The sequence below is a fragment of the Poecile atricapillus genome, chromosome 2, assembly GCF_030490865.1.
Source record: "Poecile atricapillus isolate bPoeAtr1 chromosome 2, bPoeAtr1.hap1, whole genome shotgun sequence".
In the NCBI taxonomy this organism is placed as follows: Eukaryota; Metazoa; Chordata; class Aves; order Passeriformes; family Paridae; genus Poecile; species Poecile atricapillus.
The window spans coordinates 8,659,960-8,686,646 of record NC_081250.1 but is presented as its reverse complement, the minus strand read 5'-3'; the positions used below and the strand labels follow the sequence as shown (position 1 = coordinate 8,686,646).

The 26,687-nt window shown below is 37.6% G+C and overlaps 1 protein-coding gene across 2 annotated transcripts in view; it reads left to right on the top strand.

Moving 5' to 3' along the window:
- LMBR1 (limb development membrane protein 1) overlaps positions 1-26,687 on the top strand; it is a 68,230-nt gene that overhangs the window by 24,339 nt on the left and 17,204 nt on the right. For both annotated transcript variants that reach the window (XM_058831559.1, XM_058831560.1), the window contains 4 exons: positions 17,471-17,597; positions 17,811-17,879; positions 20,218-20,282; positions 21,346-21,418. In XM_058831559.1, coding sequence (XP_058687542.1) covers positions 17,471-17,597; positions 17,811-17,879; positions 20,218-20,282; positions 21,346-21,418 — 334 coding nt within the window. The remainder of the gene's footprint in view (positions 1-17,470; positions 17,598-17,810; positions 17,880-20,217; positions 20,283-21,345; positions 21,419-26,687) is intronic.

The window sequence follows — 26,687 nt, the reverse complement described above, 5'->3', positions numbered from 1 at the left end:
GCACAGGCCAGCCATACAGGGGAAAAAAGATGCCTTAAAAGCCATGTGTACTGAAATAAAGAAGACTACTCTTTTTCTTTACATGAAATGATTCAATCAAGATTTTGTTTTTTGGAAGATGATTCTGTTAGGATGTTAAAAGGAGAGAAGGTTCAAGAAATGCACTAGAAATAAAATAACAAGGAAAAGGACAGGTTTCTTGATAATGGGAAAGATGATTAAATAATAGATAACACTGAGGAAACAAGCTTGATTTGTGAATTTTAAAGATTAGACATCCCAAAGAAGGTTAAAATATGGTCAATAATAACAGTAATATGTTAAAAAAGTCTTAAAATATTCAACTTAGTTGAATACATTCAGGTTGAAAGGGCTGAGTATTTCAGTGAAGCAGGGAATTTGGCAAAGCAGTTTTTGAACAAAAGATGATAATGATTGTATTAACATGTGAACTAAAGAAATACAGTGAAAAATTACTATAATGGGAGGCACATCAAAATTAATTTCAAATCATAAATATCAAATAGATTGAACTCTAATGACTGTCTGGGGACCAGTTGTAGGACTTTTCCATTAATATTTATCATCCAAATGATTACATTTTTGTTTTTAACGATACTTCACTTGAGGGAGTTCTGCTCCCTTCAGATGACAATTGTCAGAAAGCAAAAGGTCTTGGAAAGTAATCTTGAAATCTGAAGAATTAATTAAAAACGAATGCTAAAAACTGTGAGTCATTGAAGCATGGCATGTAACATAAAGCCACAAGGAGATAATTGTTTGCAATGAAAACGTCATTCCTGGTTGCCTTGACAGGAATTGGCATGAAGGCAGCGAAGTTTCCATTTTTGTTATTGGTGGGATTAGGGAAAACTCATTTGAAGTGCTGTGTTCAAGTTGAGTGTTTGACTCTTCCATCTAGGCTGGAAAACACTTTCTGTTCTTCTTCATTCACTTCAGGTATCTACAGGGCTGAGAGCTTTTAACAACTCTGTTCTTCCAGTTTTCATGTGGAGGCCACTCCATTTTCCTTTTGACACTTAAGTATCTAGCCACAGCTAATATTTGAATTTTCTTCTAAAAGATATATTAACTGATTTCATTGGGGTTTCTGCTTGCTCAGTCCAACAAAGCTAAGGATTCTCTCCATTAGCATACTGGGTAAGGAACTTCTGCTGGTGGAGCTCTGCTGGCTCCAACACATCCTTTGTATATCTCAGACACATGAAACTTGTGCTTTACATGAAACTTTTAATAGTTAACGTGTAACTTTCTTATGGTATTGGCTATCAATAAATCCCATTCAAGATAAATCTGATCTCCATTGCACGCTTATGCTTGAAAGCATTTATGAGATGAGATGGATAAGATAGAATCTTCATCTGCAGATTCCAGGGAAAAGATGATTGTTGGTGCTTTAGAGTTTGCTTTGTCATGGGGCAGATGGGATCAGATTTTGGTATCAAAACCCACATACTGAAAGGGAGGAAATTTTGGATTTTTTTTTTTTTTTTTTTACTTTGAGTTCTGGATGTTTTTGGAACATCCTAGAAGCCAAGTGTGATCCCTGGTACAAATACTCTAGGCCTTTATGCAGTGTCTGTTCTACCTCACTGCTCTGTTTAAAATTATCCAAAATGGATGGAATTGTTTTGCTGGTTTGGAGTGAGCCTTAAAGCTGCTGGTCAACATTCAGGAATTGTTGGATGTTGTAATGTGACCATACCTGTTCTCTGATTGCTTTTTTTTGGAAAGTAAGTGGCAGATAGCACTCAGGACTAAGGTAATAGTTAAAATTAAATGTGCTGTTCTTTTCAGATGCTGGTGTAGAAAAAGGATTCTGTTTGTAATAATTACTATATATGTTTTAAAGAATTACATCACATAATTGGGTGATTAGAATCTGGGAAAATTTGTGATTAATCAAATTCATGATTGCATGTAAGGTTTTCAGTTCTAGCATCTGCAAAGGATGAGTATGTCCCATAAATTTTTACTTTCTGTAGATTTTTTTGTCATGTTTCTCACCTCTTTTCCAAGAAGATTTTGAGACCATGATTACTTTGTAGAATTTTAGTATTTGAACAAATTATTTTTTGTAAGTTTTTTTAAAAAGTCGTGTTTTGTCATTCATCACATCAACTAATGGACCAGAGAGATAAAACATTGGTCAAATGCTATTACTGTTCACTGGAAAAATCAGATTTTAGTGATCTCAGTTTAAAAGAACATTTCATACATTTGGCAGAACTTGTAGCATTTAAGAGAAGAATGATCTACTGTAAATGTGAAGACATTCAGTAAAGAGGTTTGGCATGGATCTTTAATCTTCCAGTTGGGAGTTGGGAAAGCAGTTGATTCTAGATACCCAGCTCAAATTAAATTTTGGATAAAAAGACTGTTCCAGTGGAAGCTTTTATGTAGGTCATTTTGTCATTGAATTACCTTCATCATAATGACTAAATGGATCACTTGGGACATAGGTGTGTGCAGTGAAGATGTCTATTTGGAGGTCTTCATATATGAATTACTTGTTGGACTTCAATAAAACTTCTAAAAATGCATAATTAAAAGAGGTTCATTCCTGAAATTGAAATTATTTTTTGATTTCTTAATGGATGTCTTTGTTCAGATTAAATAGCAATAGTAATTTTAGTCATTATCATCATTATGGGTCTGACTCCTGAGGATTTTAGCCATCCATTTGTTTATCACACTGTGCTATAAAAGTTGATTTTATGTCTTGACTGTAATGTGATTTTTTTTTTTTTTTCATGCTCTGATATTTCAGATAGCTCACAAATTACTGTTGTGAGCTTTGCATGACTTTTCATTCCATGTTCCTGAATGGTAGCATTGCTCCTTTAACTGTTCTGAATCAGAACAGGTTTGATTAACCATCTTCTGGTTTCCTATGGCCCTTTTCCCTGGCTGCTGGTGTACTTTCTAAATGGCACATGGCCCCTCTTAGAGACTCACTTGGCTTCCCCAGGGCAGCAGTTTAAAACAACCAAGGGCTTGCAAATTGTGCAGAGGAGAGAAATAGGGAACTGAGTCACTGGACATGGATGTCCAGTGCTGCACTGAAATTCAGACTGATTATTTGCTAGTTTTTCATGAAATCCACTGTGTGAATTCAGAAAGGGTATTTTGGGCCTGAGGGGGCTGATCATGCCCTTCTAAAGAGCTTAAATGCTGCTTTTTGCTGTTGTTTGTTTCCATTGAATAGCACTTAAACAATTCTGATATCATGACAATAATAACAATAATCCAGCCGATTCTGGAGATGTATAATATACATGTCTATATATATGTATGTCTTTGTGTATCTGCCATTATGTATGCACACATGTATTTTTGTGTGCACATGTGAATTGGATTTTTCAAGACTTTCAATCATACCTTGCAACTTGGCCACTGCTGTTAACTGAGCTCTTGGTGTACCTGATATCACTTTAATCACTTGCATCAGTATTAAAAACTGCTTGACATTTTTCTGTGTTCTTCCTGTCTTTCTTTGTAGAGACTGTGCATAAAGTTACATTTCTTGTTTAGATAATCTTTTAGCTCCTTGTCACTGATCTGCTCAGATTGTAGTTATGAAACAAAGTTGTCAACAGTGTTTCTTAATGTCAGAATTAACCTCACTCTTTATCATTCTCTCCAAAAAATAAAAATTGTGCTGTTTGCAGCTGAGTAGGTCACAGTGCTGATGTTTCCATGTGTGGTAACAGACTGCACAGAAATTACATGTGTGCTGCTGTGTGAAGGAGGCAAACATTTTCAAGGAGATAATTGCTATACCTTTTCTTGACCTTTAAAATATGACCTTTCTCTTGATGTAACTTCAATGGAAATCTGTATTTATTTGAAGTTGACAAAGAGAAGGACGTTCTGGAGTAATTTCCTGGTAAGAAAATACAAATACTACAATTTACTACTGTGAGAAACTGGAAAAACTAGGTATTGCATAATCACAAGTGTAGAGTTTTAAAAAGGCTTTATGAAGTATATTACCTTAATACTGATCTTTGAACTTGTAGTCATAGCATAAAGTTTAACATGAGCGACAGCAACATCCTGACCAATTATCCAAATTATCCAGACATCCCAAAATGTTCAGAACACAACACACAGAGTCTGTGGATTAAGAGGTTAACTCCTGGAACATCAAAGGAAGTGCATGATAATAAAAACAAATAGTACAAAAATTTGAGGTAACTTCCTTGCTTAATTAATTAGGTAGACCAGGTGGAAGCGAAGAGGCCAGAGCTGGTGCTCAGAATGTCTATAAAGCTGAGCAACATGACAGCACAATGGAGGAGGAACAAAGATTTTTTTAATATACTTCTATCCTGTGTCACAGTTTGAAATTGTCCTGGTTTATGTCCCTTTTGGCAAACTTACATAAAAGTGACCCTGTACTGTATTTTATGACCAGATGACTTTTTTCCCAGTGGCTAATTTGTATCAGACCCCCATCTTAAAGAGACACAGAAATGAGTAGGAAGTCCAAGCCGGTTTGTCTCAATGAGCTTTCATTGCATGCTTTCATTATTTTTGCTCGTTTTTTCCACTGATCATCCATAAATTGTTGGAAATGAGTGATTAAGGAAGTGCTGCTTAGTGTTAGTGGCACATGCACATTCTTGGTATGTTTTTTGTGGGTGAGAGGAAATCGCGTACTGCACAAACAAGAAGGAAAACTCCTGCTGGGAACCTTTCAAGGAAATTTAACTTGCGTAATGTTTTGATCTTAGTGTTTATTACAGAAAATAAGAGTAATATTTCACCAGCTATTGTTATGTGTCAGCTAGTCTCTCCATCTGCTTGCCTTTCCTTGATGGCTCTTCCCAAATTCTCAGTTTATTTTAATTAAACCACCACTTAAAAATGTAGCAGTTTATTCATATGCTGAAGGCAGGTGAGCAGGGCCAGTGGTTGTGTTGTGCTTGCTACTGTATAAAGATTTGGCTGTTGTGGCTGCAAAGTCCTAACTGTATTAGTAGCTGCAGCTTAATCCATGTAAGTAAAACATGGGGTGTAGGTTCCTCACAAAATAGTGAAATGCTGGGGTTTCTGCTTTTAAAGGCAGATTTATTCCCTTAATCTCTTTTAAAAATACATTTTGAGTAAAATTACTTATTTGAGGAGAGGGTGAAAGTTGAAGCTTTGCAAAAGTACTATTATTAACAATTTTGAAACTGCTTTTTTTGCTGTACTCTGTTGTTAGCTTGCTGAATAGCCATAGTGTGTATATCTTCCATCTCCTCGTCAGTATTTTGATTCACTTTATTAATAGCAATGACTTTTCCTAGTCATTGCACTATGAAATAGGACTGAACTAGGCTCAAGTTTCTGATGTATTGTGTTGCAGTGCATTGTATTTGCCAATTCCAAGTAACTAAACACAGTAATAAATACAGTGTAAAGTGAACCTGCTGCTTTTTTATTTCTTGTGGGTATGAAAATTCTAATTTCTGTATCTTTCTTACAGAAAATCTGTACTCCCAGCTTTGCTGTTTGTTCCAGTAGAACTCTGGTACAGCTATAGGTGTAGACTCCTGTAAAAGACATATTACAGTGTGTCATGATAACGTAGAAGTATGGTCTAAGTTAGCTTTGAAGTATTTACCTTTAGAAACTTTTTCACTTCGGGAAGAAATGTTTCCTATATTTTGAAATACTGGCAAATAAGTGGCTTGGAAGTCTTTTCCAATATGAAATGATTGCTAATTACCTTGATTTTTCTGTAAAATGCATTTGGAGAGTTCAAGAATCTTGAACACTGTTTGCAAACAGCATTTGACTGTGCTTTATGCTTACTTCTGGCCCTGACTGCAATACCCACAGGCCACTATGTATATGGCTCACCAAATAGTCTCGACGTGCCCTGTTAACAGTGGATGTTTATTTGGCATTTAAGCTCCTATTTATTTGTCTATAAAATCATTTAGCATGAACTGAGACTTTAGTGCTCTGATCTCTATGGAATGTTTACTAGTATGCAACTGAATTATTGTACATTATCTTACAACCCATTTACTCATTCCATTAGTAATACCAGAGACAAAAGTTGTTTAATCAGTCACATCAAAGGCAGCTGTTTGGGTTTGTATTTTTGACATAAACTAACATGTTATGTTCAGATATAAAGTCCAGTTTTTAAACTGGAGTCCTTTAAAATGACACCACCTAAAATTTATTAGTTTGTTATTTAGAAGCATATCCTGATGATTCTGGAATTTTGATTTGGCAAATAGCTTGATCATGGTTTTTCCTTTTCCTAATTAAAATGAAAATATGCTTAGCTGACAGTTATACAAAGCCATAACATAATCTGTGGGGTGTAAGGTTCAGAGTTAAGGACTGTATTTAACTGTAAATCTTCCATTAAGAATGGTGTCTATCCTGAACCTTTGTGTGGTTGCTGCTTCCACCAAAGTCTCAGAAACAGCTTGTACATGTCTAAATGTAGAATGTGTTTGTAATTTGTAATGTGGAGGATAGCCTCAGAAAATACTAACTACGAGAAGAGTTTATAAAACGACTGGAAAGGGAAGATGAGAAGGTTTAGTATAACTTTTTAGCATGTAACATTGACAAGTGTTGAACTAAACTCTGAAGACATGTTAAAATTACAGCTTTATACTACTGAGTCCTTCATGTGCACTTCTGCAAAGGGGGAAAAAATATTCTTACCCAAAGGTATATATATATTAGCAAATTAGGGTTTGGTGAGTGTTTGGCCTGCTTTTGTGAATCTGACTGGAATCTGTAACTCTACTGTAGATTAATGTTAAGTAATCCATTTGTAGTGATGTCTGCTGTCCTTTAACAATGACTGTAAGAGCATGAGAATTACTACAGGTAAGTCAAAAGAGGTTGGGAATCCTGGTTGTATTATTTTTTTAAATTTTAAAATCTTTACTACAGAACACATAATTATTTTTGGCTTAAATGTCTGTATTTAGACATTTAGGATCAAAGGCTGCACAGGACAGGTAAATAACATCCATCTATTTGTCAGCTTAAGGCCAAGCATGTTTCAATGAGAGCGAGATGAAAAGAAATTTAAGAATCAGTGGCTAGGAGAGAGAAACTTGCCAGATGAGGAATAATGGCTTAATGTGAATTTGGTTTTGTAGATGTATCAAGTATTTTATCAGGTTTTTATATGACTTCTTGCTTAAGTCAGTTGGGGACATTATATACAACAATCTGCCTTTTTTATGTAACCATAAGGAGGAGATCTGTGGTTTGTTGAATATAAGTAACAGGTCTGTATCTGGGGACAGCTGAGGGGGAAATAAAGGAATGTTGGTTGTTGCACACATTGGATCAAGATGTGATGAGATGTGATCTGTGCTCCGTTTCATTGAAGTAGTTAAATGTCAGTTGGTTGCTTCCATAAATTAGACGGTACTTTGTTTATAGAGGCCTCAGTGTAAGGTACAAAAAGGTAGGCTACCAGGAGATGAGCTGATGGTGAAATTTATTTGGTACAGCTTTTCTGCACTGGCTGCGTCACTGCCACTTCGTTATCTGAGCAGGGGTTCAGCCTTTCTGCAGCTGTATATGGAGTTGAGGTTATAATTACTTTTTGTGACCAATTCTGTAATGTAGATAGAGAATCAAAACGTGTCAGTTTAGTTTGTATTCTTGCAGTGTTTTAATATATTTGAGCTATGGAAATTGGTAGAGTAACAAGGTGAACTGAGTGTTGTTAGCAATATTTGGGTAAAAACACTACACAAAGAAGATGGTGTTAGTTTGAAATGTGTTTTTCTGACTGACTTCTCTAGCATGCTGTGAGAAACTGTGAGGTGACACATTATGAGTAGGTAGAGGCATCTGTAAAATGAATCAGCTTTGGAAGCTAGCACTGGAGTATTAGTTATTCCACCTCACCCCAGCCAGGAATGGGCTGCATTGCTGAACTTTTGTGCTTTCCCCACGCCTACGTTGCCCTGAACTTGCACATTTGTGCTGAATGTAGCATGCTTATGCTCTGTAGAATTTCCACAGTTTCTACTAAGAGCCTTAACATGTAGCTGGAAGCCTGCAAATGGCTTGAGAGAGAATATTTTCCTCTGCTGCTCAGTGGATAAATAGAGTGGGGTTTTTTTGTTGTTGTTTGTTTTTTACAGTTTCTATTTGATTTTAGGATAGCTTAAAGAGTTTTTTGCATGAGCAAAAATGTTAAAACATGTTTAAGCATGTTAAATATGACTACTTTTAAAGTGTGCAGATGGTACAGCTACCAGTGCTAAGCTTGAATCTCTTAGTTTATCACTGGTGTAAACTGAAGCACTGTCTTCTGAAATATTTTTTCTTCCTAAGACATTTTTAGGCAGAAATAAGTAGCTTTTTATTTTTGTTTGGATGGGGCATTCTTAATGCCCTCTATAGACCCTTCTGTCTGTGGTAGATGATAGCTGTGTATCTAAAAACCCTGAGATGTATTTTTTTGTCAGTTTATAATAGAATTCTAAGTAACAATTTAATTTAAAACTGAAATATTTCATGGAATAATTTGCCATTCTTTGGGAAGGAAGTATTCAGGCATGCAAAATCCCAGAAATGGCTGTGATTCAAACCCCTTTCTTAGTCAATGGAAACAGGCAGATGCATCTAAGAATTTGGCATATCTGAGTTAAGAGGCTTCAAGAGGCAATGTGAGCATCTTCCCATCTCAGTGTGTTTTTTTCAATTTATTTCAATAAATGGTGAAAAACATTAAATTGATTTGCTGTTTTATTTGGAGAATGTGATTTGTTTTATAGAAATGGATGGTTTATGCATGGAGACTATCTAAAGATTTGAATATTTAAATATTTCCACATTACTTAGTGTCTTCATTTGAGTCTCTGTTGACATTAGTAGTGACCACTCAGAACAAGCGAAACTTTGTCTCTATTTTAAATCTATTTATGCACTTTTGTTGCTTTATAATAGAATTGAAAAATACTTTACAGATTGACTATAATTGTAATTTTTATTCAAAGAAAAGAAAATTTCCATAGAACTTTATATTGATAGTGGAAAGGTTTAATATAATTGTCTTAATCCTAGAAAAACAATAAACATTTACTAATGGGTATTTATTTATTAAATGAAACTTTACTAGGGAGATACCACTTTTTAGTTCCTTCTCTGAAAGCAGTGAGTTTTTGATACTGATAACTATGTGATATTTAGATATGTAGTCTATATCACTTATTTAGTATTACTAGAATTACTTCACATTATGGATTGCTCTATATTAGGAATCACTTACTCTGAACTGACAAGGAAGGAGCTTACACATCTGTGAATAGTGAACATGGTGAAAATTTGTGAGGAAGACAACAATTTTATTTACAAAGGAGGGGAGGAGGGAGAACCAAAGATTTTCTTCCATCCCTGTCCATTTTTTTATTTTTATTTTTTTTAAGCCTTTTCAAGAGTTTCCCAGCTTATTAATAGGAACTTCCAGCATTCTGGTACTTTGACCAGTTCCTAGAAGTGTGCTTTCTTCTTGAGCTTATTCATATAATTAGTAATAGACATGACTTCAGGGCATTGACTTTTGTTTTCTTTACTTATTTTAGTACTTTAAAAGTGACCCATGTGCTTGTACATGTCATTTGCTTCTGGTAACTGTCTTCAGGGTCTCATTCTTCCAGAAACACAATCACAAATTCCAAGTCTTTCTTTATACTTAGCGTTACTTATCTTAAGGCTCTGCCAAGCTACAAAGAAGTTGGAAAACATCTATTTATCTTCCTATCAGGCCAGTCTAGCAGGAAAGATTCTTTCTGATCCAAAAGTAAATGATTAGAGGGAAACTCATAGTGTCAGAAATCCCACAGCTCCCATGTTGTTGTTGCAGGTGGCATTGGAAAGTCTGGGAAACCTGGTAGGTGGAGGGAGTGGATCATCTGCGAGCTAATTAGTGAGATCTGGGCTAGTGAATGGAACAACAGAGCAAACCTGTGGGGGGAAGGGATAACACTGGGACAGTTACCATTTTACTCTGATTATCCTTTCATTTCTCTTTTCCCCAGAAGGTTTGGGTTGGATGTCCACAGATGTGGATCCATCCCTTTTAGGGCAAGCTGCAGCAGGGTTGTTATGTGTGCATCTGACAGCTATAGACTGTGATTATTTTATTCCAGTTAGTGTGTGCTTGCATTTTGGCTGCAATTGTGTCTAGCTTTTCCTCACTTTTAGAAATTGGTATGTATTCTTGTATGTATTCTGATACAAAATTTGTAAGGAATAATAATTCTAATGTACCATTTCTTTGTTAAATTTACAAGAATGGTGCCTAATGTGGAAGAGCCATGGGTATGCCCTTTGCTTGAGTAATTTCCATCCATGTATTTGAAACAGGGCCTTAACTGCTAGGCAATAAATGAATCCCAACTTAATCATTCTCACTGGAGTCCATCTGGCATTGGATAACTAAATAAATTGTAGGGAAAAAGGTAAGAAAGAACTGTTTATCCTGATCACAAGGACTCAAGTTGGCAGGGAGTCCATCTTGGTTCTTAGGTTATTTCACGGAGTTATTTGTGTGCAGTGGTGTCAACAGGAACGTTTGTGGGTGTGGACCCCAAATTATGCTATAACATTGTGGTTTGGATACTCCTCTGGGACACTGAAGAAGGGAGCATAGAGTGTTGTAGTCACTCCAGTAGGTGTACTGCATCCTGAATAGATGGCCTCCTCACCAGGCTGTTTAGTAAAGACATCTTTTCCTTGAGATCTGCTTGAGGGATTTTGGTCCTTCACTTCCAGCTTGGTAGGCATAACTCTAATACTTATTGTTACATGTCTTTTGCCAGTACCCAAAGAAAAAAAAAAATTCTTTCCAACAAAACTTTGTTTTTTTGAATTTTCAGAATTTTATGGATTTTGTTACTTATCCTGTGTGGCTGTTAAATTTGATACAGTTCAGTATTTTGGCGGCCTACTCTTGCTCCATTGACAGCATGGTAACAACTGTGAAACCATTTGAGAAAAGATACTAACAGAAAAATCAGTTGAATGTTGCTGGGAATGTTTTATGACTGAATTTTTCATGGTTGTATTGCATGGAAAATAAATACAAACTTTAAAATATACTTGTGATGAAAAGTGCTCATTTTAATCTTTAAATCCCTATAGGCTATGAAGATTCTGTGAGGGAGGAGGTGGTGTGGAAGAAGACACAGTCAGTGCTAGTTACAGCCTGAAGTATTTGATTCTTATATGGGCAAGGAAATGTCAGAGCTTTTTTTTTTTTCCCCCTACTTACTTGAATCTGATGCCTGAATATATTACTTCTTGATTAAAATTTTCTTAGCTTGCTTCATTAGGGTTCTGAGTCATTTGAAGCCACATTTTAAAAATTAACTGAGTTTTCCTAAAACTACAGCATCTATTTTTGATTTAATAATTTTTCTAGTCTCATGAGGCAATGACCCCTTGAATAAATACCAGTGTGCTAAATGTAGTATATGTTTAATGTTGCCTCATGCAAAATTGTTCTCTTTTACTTATTAAAAACTTTTTTGTCGACTGCCTTGAATAAAGCACAGCAAGGATTGCTCCAAGTCTGGTGTCAAACTGTAGAAATGGATGAAATGCTTGACACTCGTCTCTTCACCAATGCTAACAAATTGAGAAAGATGGGGTGTCACATGCTAAAAATGTAATTAGGGTTAATATATAACATCCCCAACCTTATACCCTGTGTAATTCTCCCTTTTTTAGTGCCTCCACTTCTCCTGCAGATGTTATCATGTGTGTTTGTTGCTCTCAGCCCCTCACTGAACAAATCTTGAGGTTACTAAGACTCTTTTCTGTCACGTGAGAACAAAGGGCGTCATGTGTACTTTAAATGTGCCATGATTGCAGAAATGTTTCCCAGGCCTTCCCCATGGGTCAGGGCACGGTGTAAAAAGTGATGTTTACCTGCCTTGCAAGAGGTCAAGATGTCCAAGCAGAACTGTGTTCACATATTCAGCACCATAGAAACTTAGTTAGCACTCTCTGGTTTTGTGTGTAACATGTAATTTTTATTTCCTTGATGGTAGGGTGTTTTATTATCTTTTTTCCTTTTTCTGCACAATTTGCAACCAGATTAAAATGTGAAATTAATAAAAGCCATTCCATGTCCCGCATTTGCAATGTAGCTCTACAAATGTCCATTATATAGGAGCTAATAATATATCCATCAAAATCTCTATAGCCAGGTAGTGTTCCCTCAAAGAAATACCTTTTCTTAAGGGAAGGATGGGGCTGTAGTTCTTTCACTTTACCAGGAATTTTGCATCTTGCAAAAAGAGATGATAACATACTGAAAGGTTTTCTAATCATTCATTGCATTAAAACAAAAGAACTCTTAGTAAGTATTTCTACATATATGTTAAAATTCATATAGCATTAGACAGCATTAAAAGCTGTGCTTAAATTTCTGAAGAATAGTATTTGTGTTTCTCATCACTGGCAGAGCAAAAAATTGGCAACAAGTGGCTCGATTGCTTTCATTTATTTAATAATTCTTTCCCAAAAAATAGCAACTTGTGATTTTCTGGCCTGGGGTTGTGCCACTGCTTGGAAGATAGCATTACCTTCCACAGTGTCTTTCCTGGAATATGGTACATGTCCTACCTTAGCATTGCTAGAATGACAGTTGTCAGAAGCTTCCTTTTAAACTTTCCAGTGTTTACATATGGAGGAGCAGGCAGGAGGTTTCTTGCTTTATGCACTGTCCTTGTGAGTCAGGACGGATCCCTGTGCTGGCTGCTGGTTGTTTGAGGGGCCTGAAACCTGGTGGACAACCAGTGTGCAGAGCAAGGTCTTCATTTGTTACTGTTGCCAGATTAATGGCAAAGCGTTTTGTGTTGTTACATTTGTGTAACTCAAAACAGTTACAGAATTTTAAATGGAGAAAAGAAACCCCAACACTTTTGTCTCCGTTATCAAGAAGCTTTCCTTTTCCTTATTGAAAAGCTGTAAGGACCTATCACCACATGGTATCTTCTAAAGTAAAACCAGTCTCTAGGTGTTATGTGTGAACACACATAGCAAGAAAGGTGTTGTAAGTGGCATAAGAGTCATCCCTCAACACAAATGTACTGCAGGGGAGAAGTGGTTTCCTTGGTAATTATGCTGAGTTGCTTGTATGACATCTGTTATCCCTTCAGGACTGTTGTTGCCATTTGTACTTCATTGGGTTTTTCAAGATGAAGAATTACGTTTTTTGGCCATGTGCTGTTTTTTTAATATCTTTTGGCTATTTGTCATCTGGGATGACTTATCTGTGTTAATCATAATAGAAAAGAAACACGGTAAGATTTTGATGATGCTTTCCAGAGCAGCAATTAAAAATTTGTCAGAACACTTCTAAAATAATTAAAACCTTTCCTGCTAAAATTAGGCTTTTCTGGAAACATAAACCCTTAGGCCTGGTGCTCCAGGCAGCATAAGTAGCTCAGGATTAAGCAATAAAAACTTCTGAATGTCTTGACAATTGAATTTTAAAGAATTAGAAGTCTGAGAGTCAGATATCTCTAAGGCTGTATAAACCACAAGATCCTTAGAATGTGTTTGCAGGACAGCTTTTATTTGTAGGCAGGCCTTGAGAGCTTCAAATGCTCTTTTTTTTTTTTCACTTCCCCCATTAGTGCAGATAGATGACAGATATTACTGGGCTTCTGGCAAGTTGTAGTCTGCTGGGATTGATGTTTTAAATATCTTTCCTTTAATAAAATACTTCACTTGGTTAAGTGCTCATGTTAAAAAAATAGGCGGATTTCAAAAATATGCTGTGAGTGAAAGTGTAGGTGAGCTGTGGAGTCATAAGCTGTGAAACTTTGAAGTTTAAAAAAAGAGAAGGTGGGGGTTTTGAGGCTATAATCTGTCAGTTCTTTTCCCCAGTTTTCTTGATAAGCAGTTAAATTACAGTTTCTATTGGATTATAGTAATTTGCTTCCAAAAGTTTTTGTTTATCTTATTTTTTTTTTTCATCTTCCTCAAGAGACTTCTTTAATGTGTCAGTCAGCCTGTAAGATGTCAGATTTCTTCTTAGGGACAGTAGGGAATCATACAGGGCATTGACTTTCAGGAGTGACTTTTGCTTTGTGGATAATCTGAAACTCAGCTGGAAGAATTTGTAAGGTGTTGGGTGTGTTTTATGTTCCTGTTCAGCAGTTACCAGAGATGTTGTTATGGACTTGCAGTGCAATGACAGTTGATGTTTTATTCTAGATACCTTCATGGAAAAAGACTTTAAAGTGGAGAGCTACTAAAACCAAAATCACTGTTGAGAAAGAGAAGTACTATCTTCCTTCAAACCACTGATCCCTAGTCCATTTTGGGAGCATGTCAGTCTCCTTTACTGACATGCAGAGAAGTTTGTGTATTAATTGTATTGTATTTATTAGGAAAAAGTTTTTCTACAAAAAGGGTGATAAAATATTGGAATAGTTTACCCGGGGAGGTGCTGGAGTCACCATCCCTGGATATGTTTAAAATAGACTGGATGTGGCACTTTGTGCCATTGTCTAGTTGAGGTGTTAGGGCTGGGTTGGACTCGGTCATCTTGAAGGTCTCTCCAACCCAGTGATTCTGTAGGAATTGAAGAGCAACGATCAGACTCTTTTCAACCCTTTTGCCTTTCTTTTTAACTTGCATTATTTTTATAATTTTGCTTTTTGTGTTCCAGTTTATCTTTTTCTCCTTAGTGTACACAGCCTTCCCTCTTTCTGCATGTCGCCAGAAAGCAGGAATAACCCCAGTGTGTACAAAAGTGAGGGTGCTTCTTCTCTCTGTTCATGTCATTCTTGGTTTTTTTTTTGTTTTTTTTTTTCCCCCTGGTATCTTTAGGGGGTGTTTGAAGAACCAACCATTGCTTTATCTGTTTCCATTGATGAAAATGTGTCCTGGTCACAGATTGAAAATTTCTAATCTTTGAGTGGCAAATAGTCTTTCTAATCTGTCTTTGTGTTAGACAAAGTTTTTTAAAAAGGAATATATTTCCCCACGTTTTCCTACTTATTTCTTTCCCGCCCATTTCTCCTCATGCACAGAAATGTAACCTGAAGTCATAGCAAGATTCTTAGTGTACAGCACTGAGTGTATGAAAGCCCACCAACTTAACATGCATTTCAATTGTCCATTTAATTTTATAATGTCAAGCTTACATTTTGTGTATTTTGTGACTTTTTTTTTTTTTTTTTCACTCCTCCAACTTAATCAGGATCACAGCATTATTTGTCCAAGGGAAAGTAAATGTCAAATGAAAATTTGACTGCCTTAAAACAGAAGTACTCTAGGGGGCAGCTTGTCTTACTGAAAATGAAGTCAGAGGATGTCCAGAGAAGTTTTGGAGTTTCCAAGCTTGGAGATACACAAAAGATTCCTGGGCAACCAGCTCTAGGTGTCCCTGCTTGAGCAGGGAGTGGACCAGGTGACCTCTGGAGGTCCTTGCCAACCTCAATCATTCCGTGATTCTCCAGAGGTTTTCTCCATGTGCACGGGGAGCGGGGGAAATTCTGTACCTTTCATTCCTTTCAAATAGCAGCTATTTGGCAGGTACTCTAATGTATGAAAGTATGAACTAATGTGCCTGGAACATTAATGTTTTCATAGGGCACAGTCTTATGGGTGCCTAATTGAGATTAAGTATTTACCTATGTGACTTTAAGTGTCTTAATATCTTTTTTATCCTGAACCATTACCAAGTATTCATTAATGTCTATGATAGAATATTTCTATCACTTCACCAAAGTTCCTAAAAATATAATTTCACTATATTTAAATGAGTGTAAATCGTAGCCTGTGTGTGCTGTGCCATATAGAAATTTTTCTGCCCTGAGCAGACTGGAGTGAGTTGTCAGTGGTAATCTTATGTTCTGCAGAGGACTGGGGAAGGAGAGGAACTGGTGAGCAAGAACAGATCAGTGCTTATGGTTAGGATGCCTGGTGTCCTCGTTCATAGCTGGATGCAGTGATTATGTTGAGAGCATAATTTTCAGAGTAAATGTCGTATAAATATTACCCTTAAGGAGACCCCTGGTTAAGCAGTGAGGGAAGATGTGATAAAAATAGAAAATAATAATAATAATAATAAAGTAAAGCAGATTTTCTGCTTTTAACTACCAAGTAGTCTTTGTAATGAAATAGCCCCAAGCTGGGGTGAACATGCGTGAGAAACAAGTTGGATTTGCTTGTAGAGATGTATACTGGCAAACAAAGAAAAATAAAAGTAAAAATGTTATTTGAATATCAGTCTGATGGTTCCGTAATGACCTGGATACCTGAAGAAAACATCCCAATCACTCCATTGCTCAAACTTATTTAAATTAGTGATACCAGTAAAAAGTAAATCTGATATTTTGTGTTAGTTGGTGTATATATATTTGTGAGTGTAGCACTCAGCTGTCTAAGCGTTGTCCCATTTTCGGACTGGAGCAGGTGCCGCGGTCCGTGATCTTTCGGAGGTGCGCGCTGTGCTGTGTGCGCGCTCTGTGCGCGCTCTGTGCTGTGTGCGCGCTCTGTGCTGTGTGCGCGCTCTGTGCGCTGTGTGCGCGCTGTGTGCGCGCTGTGTGCGCGCTGTGTGCGCGCTGTGTGCGCGCTGTGTGCGCGCTGTGTGCGCGCTCTGCGCTGTGTGCGCGCGCTCTGCGCTGTGTGCGCGCGCTCTGCGCTGTGTGCGCGCGCTCTGCGCTGTGTGCGCGCGCTCTGCGCTGTGTGCGCCCTCTCTGCGCTGTGTGCGCGCTCTGCGCTGTGTGCGCGCTCTGTGCGCTGTGTGCGCGCTCTGCGCTGTGTGCGCCCTCTCTGCGCTGTGTGCGCGCTCTGCGCGCTGTGTGCGCGCTCTGCGCTGTGTGCGCGCTCTGCGGGGCCGGGGCACGGTGGGAGCGGTGCCCGCGCGGGAGCCGGGAGCAGCAGTTCCGCAGCCGAGCGCTGGAGGGCTCCGCAGACTGACGGCTGCGGAGGGATTTTTAGGGAATTGCTGCATTGTACCTGCGCGGGGTTTAATGCTTGCCGGGCCATTTGGCTATTTGCCATAATTGGCTTTCCATTCCCTTGATTGGAATCATAGATAAAAATTTGCTAATCCACTTTCTTTGCTGAAAGTATTAGAAAAGTAATCCATCTTTTAAAAATGCTCGAACAAAATTGTGTGGTATAAAGAGTACTTTATGGAATAATGAGATTAATGAGAACTGTAAGGCATATGCAATTTAAAACGTTTTTCTATGGGTTTAAGGGGAAAAATGCAATCGGGCCACTATAAAGCCATAAGTACTTCCTTTTTTTATGCACTACCTTTTAAATGTGAATTACATGTTGTGCTTTTGTCTACATGATAAAATGTGAGTATGTATTTAGGAAGAAGGATCTGCTATTTATTCATAGCTTTAAAAACGTTTGAAAGTACCTGATTCAAACTTCTTGGCTGTGTTTTTTTACTCTCTCTCCCGTCTTCTGCCCGTAGGGCATCAGAGCACGGATTTTGGAAACCCTTGTAATGCTCATTCTTCTTGCACTGCTTATCCTTGGAATCGTATGGGTGGCTTCAGCACTCATAGACAACGATGCTGCCAGTATGGAGTCTTTATATGGTATGGAATGCAAAAGAACCTTCACCCAGTTTCATTGTAAATACAGAAATTCAGGTTTCCAGTTAAATGTATTTCTATTACATACTATGTGAGTATTGCACAGGTTGTGAAGAAGGTGTCTTAATTCAGTCAGTGCCATTTTGATGTTAATTTCTGTAACATAAGTAGCCTCTTGGAAATAAGCTAAAGCTGTGCTCAATGTTTTCTTTACAGACCTCTGGGAATTCTACCTCCCGTATTTATATTCCTGTATATCACTGATGGGATGCTTGTTACTTCTGTGTAAGTGTTTTCCTCAAAAATCTTTATTTCCAAAAGATGAATGATATCATGGTGGGAGACTTTTTTGTGTGTTGGGTTAAAGGAAACTTTTTGATTGTTAAAACTTCTTTTTATGGTTAAAGGAAACTTTTTGATTGTTAAAGTTGAGTTGGATTTTCTTTTTATGATTAAATTTAGGTGTGAATTTGTTAGCTTTGGGTTCTGAAGTTTAAATAAATGGTACTTTACATTTTCAATTTTTGAGAAACTTTGCACCTCATCCAAAACAATTTCGACTTCTAACTTGTTAAAGCAGGTAGTCGAAATAGGGACTCCATTCTGCAAAGGAAAGCACAATTTTTAAATGAAATGTCTGCAGGAGACGACTAGTATGGTGAGAAAATTATTTTGGAACATTTTGTCCTATATTCAGTAAACTACTATTCTTCCTTTTGTAATTGAAAATATTGCTGTATAGGCAGGAGGTGGAAGACAGTGCAGCAAGCTTTCATAATCACACAGCTGGTCTCTGGCCAGTCTGCAGGTCAGTTACACAATTGCATTTGAGACAAATGAAGTAAAAACCCAACCTTTCACTGACTGCTCCTAAGCAGAGTTCAGTCATCTATGCTTAGGGGAATAAGAAACACGGTGGAAGGCTCCAAATCCCATTTATAATCTCAGCCCCCTCCTTAAATAATTTCTAGAAATTGCTAAGAGGGACAGAACCTCTCCCTTTCTAGATTACTAGATTGGTTTCATCTCTTCTCCAAGCTTGACGGGTTCAAAGCTTACCTGGGGCTGTCACTGTGGAGAAAGAGTGGGGAATGATAATTTGTGATACCCTTTAAACATATCAATGAAAGAGACCTCGGTGAGTCTCCTTAGCTTCACTGTGTATGCAGATCAACATCTCATGCAGGCTGTTTCAGAGTGGCATTCACAGAGGTGCCGAACACTTTAATGGGAAGTTGGTTTACAAAACTTGAGATCTGCCCTGCAGTTTGCTTCAACAGAGCCGAAAACTCAGCCTCTGTTCTGGGGCTCTTGTTAACCAGTTCACTGAAATTATTGTGACTAAATGCCAGGTTTTGGAAATATGTAACTTAAGAAAATCACTGAGGTGAAGGCCTTCCAAGCTGTTAGATCTGTGTAGCTGAAAGGGTAGTATACAGCAGGGGGACAGCTGCTGGGGTAAAGCTTTAAATCTTCATCTGGTTTAATTGCTGAAGCAGTGTTTGAGTAAAGCCTATTGCAGTGGTGATTTGGAGCATCACTTCATTTTTCTTTTTTCCTTTTCCTGTAGGATTCTTCTGTAGTAAAGGCAGACTAGCTTAAGTTAGATTTTTGAATACTGTTGTATTTTTCCTGTAATACGCAGTGGTTACAGTGAAACACCAGTTAATAAAAGGAAGTGAAATCTTCACAATAAAATCTTGTCTCCTTTTTTTGACAAGTGTTTTATTATAATGGAAACTGCAGTTGTACATGCTCATCCATATTGTTATAAATTCCTTCATCTCCAATACATTTCAGGATTTGAAGGCTGTTTTCCCTAAACTATTGTTTTCTACTAATAATTTTCTATTATCGTGGTTGAGCCTTTCTCCCAAGAAGCATACATGTACTGTTCCTGAAAACCATCACAGGCTAGGATCAGAAAGGGCCTGTTGTTACTTCATAGAAAATAACCTAAAGTCTGGTAGCTGAGCCTACTGTCAATGGAAATTGAAGGATAACTTTCAGAGCAAAGCAGCTTCAGGATCTCTTAGCCTTGCAGCTACACCTGTGCTAAAAGATGAAATGTCTGGCCTGAGATGTTCTGTAGTGCTGTGGCCAGCCAGTGTCACTCCATCCAGGATATTGCAGTTAGCAGGTGTCTCTGTAGCTTTGGCTCATGATAATGGCCTGAACTTCAGAGCTGCACTGAGAATCATTTGGGGGAGTGTTAGCTGGTCCAGGGGAAATAATGCCAGGAATAGTTTTAACAATTTACTGGTGTAGGCAATCCAGTTTTAAAGCCCGGGAATACATCCTGGTACTGCTGAATTTACTTGTGAAGACACAGCCTCTGGTGCCACATGCTTTGAATAAATGAATTAGTTGAGCAAGTTTAAGATCTCTGATTACATGGTGTTCCTTGTTGATAAAAAAGAAAAAAATCAGTTAAGCTCTTGGAGGGGGAGGGGCTTGTCTTGTTCGAAATGTGCTTAAAAGTTCATATTGGAGCTTTAAGCTCTCACAGTTCTTCTCAAAACCACAAAATAGTTATATGTGAAATAGCACATGAAGCATCCAAATAAAAAACTGGTCTTTGACTGTCAGATGACTGTTTTGCATGCTCTTCCTTCCCCTGCAGTGTGCACGCCAGTGGGGCTCTCACGGATGTTTACAGTAATGGGTCAATTGCTGGTGAAACCGACAGTAAGTGCTACACAGTTCTGTCCTCCTGTGCTACCTGTGAGGAGGTAGAATGGTATTTGGGTACTTTCTTCTAGAATGCTTACACTTCTACAGAACTCTTCAGTTCATCAGAGTTTCTATAACCACTGTTTTTGTACTTGTTTCATGTTTTTTTCATATAGCACAAAAGCCTGTTTTTATCCAAAGGTTTTTTTATCATAGTACAGACTTCTGATTTTTGTCAATTTATGTCAATGCTACTAATACTATTTATTACCAGTATTTCCTGCTGTGTTTTTTCTGTGCCTGAAAAGTGTGGGCATATTCTGAGTTCAGGAGCAAAGAGTACAAGAGCGAAGAAAGTCTGGATAACAAGAGTTAACTGGGAGTACACACAGATGGGTGAAATGGGTAGTTGTCATCTTTAAGAGCTTGTTACACATAGATGCTCTTTAGTTCATGCTCTGAATGCTGTGAGGGAAGACAAGTGCTCTAGTGACTTTGGTGTCACATGTCCTAGTTTGTATTTACTAAAATTTGGGTGCACTTGGATCTTGCATTCCTTTTCATTAGTCAGGTCAACCTCAGAAACATGAAGAAAATACCTACCATTATTATCTTTAGTCTCAAAGAATCTGGTAGCTGATGTAGACTGGTTTCATTTATTTGGTTTTTAGCTTCCAATAGCAATTTCTATTTGCATGAAATACTGGCTTATGTGAGAAGTTGCTTTTTAATACAATTTTTCAAAATCTTTAGTTATTTTTGTTTAAATTGGGTGTGAAGGGTGATACGATTTGCATGTAGGTCAGACATACTGTTCTGTCTCTTCAGATTGAAACTGAACATAAAAGCCTTAACTTGAAATAAAAACTTTGAAGTAACTTTGCTTACAGTAAAGATACAACTGTATAACAGAATAGAATAATCTTCTGTGAAGATCTTATTTGTGTCACTATTGTAAAGTTGCAGACTGTGTATTTAAAGTACAGGTTACAGGAGCAATGTGAATCTGATTATGTAAGTGCAGTCAGGAAAAGAAATGTCTGTGAGACTCAGTTCATGTTTTTGTTTCCAAATACAGATCCTGGAAGACCTAGATGAGCAGATGTATATCATCACTTTAGAGGAAGAAGCAATTCAGAGGAAGCTTAATGGTATGTAGGCTATACCTGTAATGGTACTGCTTCAGATGCAGTATTTAGAGTAGAGTGGTCCTGGTCAGGAGTATTGGTCTCACTGTTGTGTAGCTTCTTCTTTCAAACCAGAAAATTTCAACATCTTAGCCTGTAACAAATGCTGCAGGTGTACATTTCCTCACTGGGTTTTCCAAGAATGGCTCTTGTGTATGTGGGGTTTGCTCTGGTTTTGTTTTTGAATTGTGTGTCAGCTCTCTAATGGGGGAATGTTCTGAGCCTGAGAGATCAATTGAGTGGTCGTCCAGACCCACCACCCTTACTGCAAAATAGCTTGGATTGGTAAATAACTCTATTTCAGCCTTGCTTCAAGGACAGTGAACTTAATTAGCAAGAGGCTTGACTTCCTGCAATATGAGTTTTTAATTTGTTTTTAATTTGGACTATATTTTGTGTTTCAGTTGATTATTTAAAATCTTAGGTAGTAATCATTAAAAATCAGAGCACTCCTTTATATTCTAGGAGTTATTTGGTGAATTTAATAATTAAAAACATTCTATTAATAAGTAATGGAAATTAGCAATTATAAAAATGTTTTCAGACTTACTGTATTTAGTCTTACAATTTTGCATTTCTTGATAAGATGTTTCTGTTACAAAGCATTTAATAAGCAGTATGAAGCTTTGGCTTAGAATAGAAAGGAGTGTTGCAACATGGCAGGCACCAACTATGGAAAATGTATTGGTTCTATAAACCTGGAAATCATGTTATACAAATCTTCTGATGTGCTTTTAACTCCATGGATAAGCCATCCATCCATAATTTATACAATTTCTGCAGTTTCTAAAACCAAGGAATTTTCATGTAAGACAGCACAACAGTGTGTCATGATGACTTATTTTAGCCTTAATTTTTTAAATTTCCTGATTTTTCTCTCGTGCTTTTCAGTCTTCTGTCATATATCTCAATCTTTCCTCCTCTGAGGTCTCATTAAGTATGCTTTCAAAGTTGCTTTGTCAGGGGAAGTATGTTTGATTGCAGAGATCATGGTGTGGTCATCTTATTGGAGGAGTAGGGACTTCTTTGTGCTGAAATCAGCCATCACTGCAGTTTAAAAGTAACATTTACCTTTTCAGGTGTTTATAGTGACATGTATGTATGTGCATTCACACACAGGCACACAAAAAGGTGCATGCAGTGAGTGTCTTTGAAGCTGTGATGGGGTAATGATAATCATTCTGTCTGTTTGATGTTAGCTGGGAACTGTAAAATATTTGTTACTGAATATTTTATGTTGTCATGGTGATTCTGCTTGTGTACAACACAGAGAAATGACCCTATAGTTATTCAAGAATCTATTGGAAGTAGTGCAGAGAGGGGTCTGCTATTCAGGGGGGGAATGGGATTATGTAGGTGATGCTTGGCAGCTCTTTTTCTTGCAGAAGTCTCTCAACATTTGCTTATGTTGCAGTTTAATTACACTTATGGAGTGGACCGAGGCTGTTTGTAGGTAGCTACAGTACAGTGCCTGTCCAGTACAAAACTGGATATGGATTTAGGATGTGTGCTGGGAGCTCCCCTAACACCAGCCAAGCAACTGGATTTGCTTTCAGCACATGGCTTGGTATTCAGTGAAAAGTGGAACTGCAGCCCACCCATATTCCATGGAGCACTCACCAGCCTGCTCTTGAGCAGTGAAAGACATGGGGCTTAAATGTCCTGAGACAGGAGAGAGACTGAATTCCCTGTTTCAAATGCTGAGGGAATGGCATTGACACCCCCATCTAAAGGAATGCTTGAAAACCCCTAGTTTAGTGTATAGAGAAAATTAATGGACTTAAGCTGAAAAGTAAATGAAAATCTAAACTTGCACATAGCATGCAGCTGGGGAAAGATGTTATGTATGCAAGAAGATACTCTACAGGATTTTTGTGAGTAGATACTTTAGTCAGTTTAAGCATGGTTCTCATTATGGCAAGCATGGAAACATTCATCTTCTCTTCCAGAAGTCTTTCTAATACATACAAATTATACTGGAAACACTGACATCGTTAAATCCAGAACTATGAAGGGTCATATTTACCATGTTTATTGCATTTGAAAAAAGTGTATATAAATGGGGGTGGTGCTAATTACATCAGTTAAATGTTGGGCTGTAATGTTAGAGGCCATAATCTGTGTTTCAGCTCACAGGTTGTGTCTCTTTGTTGCTGTATCATGGCAGATATATTCAGCTACACACTTCCTCTGCCATGGCTTTTACAACTCTTCCACAGTGTTGGTGGTAGAAATCCCTGGTGCATAAGTAACCCTGCTGGGCAGGTTTGCAGTAAAGTGCTATGAAATATATACTTTATTTATATCTAAAGAGTCAAATTTTTATTAAAATGAAGAGGACCAGAGCAGAGGCTTAAGTGATACTTGATGACTGTAAAGCTTTTCATATTTGAAAATAAATCTATCTGTGAAACTGTAGATCTTCTTTGTGGGAACTAATTTTCTTCCTCCTCAGGTGTCTGCAGTGTCTAACTGAAAATTGGAGGAGGAGGGAGGGGAAAGTTTGATTGTGTTATCTACCCTAGTATTTTTATCTATTGAAGAGATACTGGGCTTTGGGAAAATGTTTGTTTCCAGTGTATTATATTTCAGTACCCACATCACTCCTACAGTTGAAGAATAAAGCTGGGACTTTTTTATATTAAAAGAAAAAAGTTGCCTTCAGCTATTAGTTTTCCTGGATCCAAAGAGACGGGTGGGGTAGGATCAAAAATACTTACTTGATCAAAGTTATTGGCTCTGAAGGTATCCTTACCTATGTAAGAAAGATGAAAGGTGTTGTTTTTATTGCACACTAGTAACAGTGTAATTTTGAACTAATTGGTGGTGAACTGCCAATCACCTTGGGGGAATGCAAATAGATACTCTTACAATTTCCTTTGAGGTACTGAAATCTTATGTCGGTGCTGGAAGAAAAACAGAATAATACCGTTAAATTGACCTTAAATGAGCTGCTTTGTGGCTTTCTTGGAGAATCCCTTCTAACTTTTCATTGCTAGTCCAAACAAGTCTCGTCTACCAATTTGATTTATTGGCTAGACAGCGCTGACATTGAACTTTGTGCGTGTTTGAAATAAAGCTAATGTTAGAGAGCTTTTAAGAATTTAGCTGCATCCTTTTCAAATACTCTTTTGACTGATCTGAAACTTTGCCTCTCTCGTAAAATATCCTTTTGTGTAGCAACCTGTTGTTTGCAACTATTTTTAAGGAGGAACTACAACTGCACTTAGATATGATTCAGAATTTTTACTGACCTATATCTTAGGGACCTACTGTGATGACTGATTTGTTGAATAGACTCCCATGAAATCAGTGTGGATTTTTATACTGAGGGAAATAAAAAACATATATATGTATATATCTTGAACTGAGCTTTTCCTCAGAGACTCCTAAATCATTTACAGAGAAGAAGACGACCTCAGATGCTGCCTTGACTTTTCCTTCTTGTTCAACTGCTTCCATGAAAGTGTTTTTCCCAGTGAGCTCTAGAGCTGTCCATTTTCCCACATAACAGTAATTAGTCATTCCATAAAACAGATGTTTTAGACTTTTTTTGGGGGAAATGCATCATCACAAAAGCTTATTTTTGTAGTGGTAATTAGCCTGTGGTTTTTTAAAGACTTTTTCTGAAAACCTGTGTATTATGATGAATTTTTAAAAAACACACCGAGGAAATGAAACTGACATTTGTATTTCAGGCACTTCAAGTGATAAGGTGTTGTAATGTAACAATGTCTATAGGTCTTACTGGATAGTCCTGAGATTAGAGATATTTATATACTTGAAGCCCTGTAAATATTACCCCATATTCATTATGTCACTGATATCCAAGATAAATGTTTAGACATAGCACAGAAGTTATGTGTTATATGCAAAAATGTGTGCAAAGGAAGCATTCAGTTAATTCAATTAAACATTTAAAATTTTAAATGGATGTTTCATTGACGATTTCACTGCGTTGAACGAATCAGTATTTTATCTGCAATAAAAATAGTCACCTTTTTTCTTGTATTGAGGTTGCTGAATGGCTGAGAAGACAACAGAAAATAAGGAAATAATGAGACTGGACTACAAAGTAGTGTTACTGTGCCAGCAGCCTAAGTGCTGTTTAGATTTTGTAGGCAAGTAGTCAAGATATGAGATAAAAGCCTGGACAAGCATATTAATATCATATAAATTTATTAGAGACTGTTTAAAAAAAGTACATGGAGCATGGTGCTCTTACAGGTTATCTGAGGGTAAGGAATGGCCACCAGGTGAAGGGTGTGAATGTAAATCAGCAAAAGAACAACAGAGAGGACTTTGGGTTTTAGACCTTAAACTGACCTGAACTGCCTCTGCCATGGTGTGTTATTGCAGAGTGAAATTGGCCTAGAATAGACAGGGAAAATACGAGCCCTTAACTTTCAGGTGAGATTGCCCCACTTTCATCCCTTGGATGGAGAGTGTTTCTAACTTATCCCAAGCAGAATATTTCCAGGTTGTGATTGCAGAGAGTGAAAGCTGAAGCAGAAATAATGGGATGGGAACTGAAACAGCAGGTCTCTAGTCAGCATTGCAGAGCTGTGTCAGTGCCTGAACACTGTGCAGGGTTTGTAGAGGAACTGGCATCAAGGAGGGAAACCCCAGTGTGCTTGCACTGGGAAAGAGGCGTGATTGGAAAAAAATGGAAGGTTGAAGAGAAAAAGGATGGAGAGAGAAAGTGGTTTGGGTTTCCTCAAGGGTGCATTGGAATGGGAAGAAAAGTTGAAGAGCAACTTTCAGGCAGAAAATTAGTAGGAAGAAAGGAATTAAAATTATGGCTGTCAGGGCTAAGCTGATGTACAGGATAAAGTATGAGGAGTTGCACAACAGTGATGTGTATGTTGGAAGCTGGAAAGTGGAAGAGGTTGGTCTCATGGGTGGTTGTAGAAATATCTGATTATGGCATGGAGGCACGGAGCACACAAACTGGTATGAGCAGAAGATCCATCAGCAAGCAGTATGGAAGCAGCTTTCTGAGGAAAAGGAGGGAGGGAGGGGCAGAAGCTGAATCTGGAACTCTGGCCACTTTAAAGGTAAAGACCTACTTTTGCTAAATAATAATGCTCCTGAGGGGCATCCAGGGATTCTTTGCATCTTGGTGCAAGAATCATATAGGGATTTAAGAATGAGGCATTTGAGACATCTTGTCTGTCACACTATCACTGGTTATTGGACTTGTGTGAAAGTTCAGCATGAGCACAACAGGCTG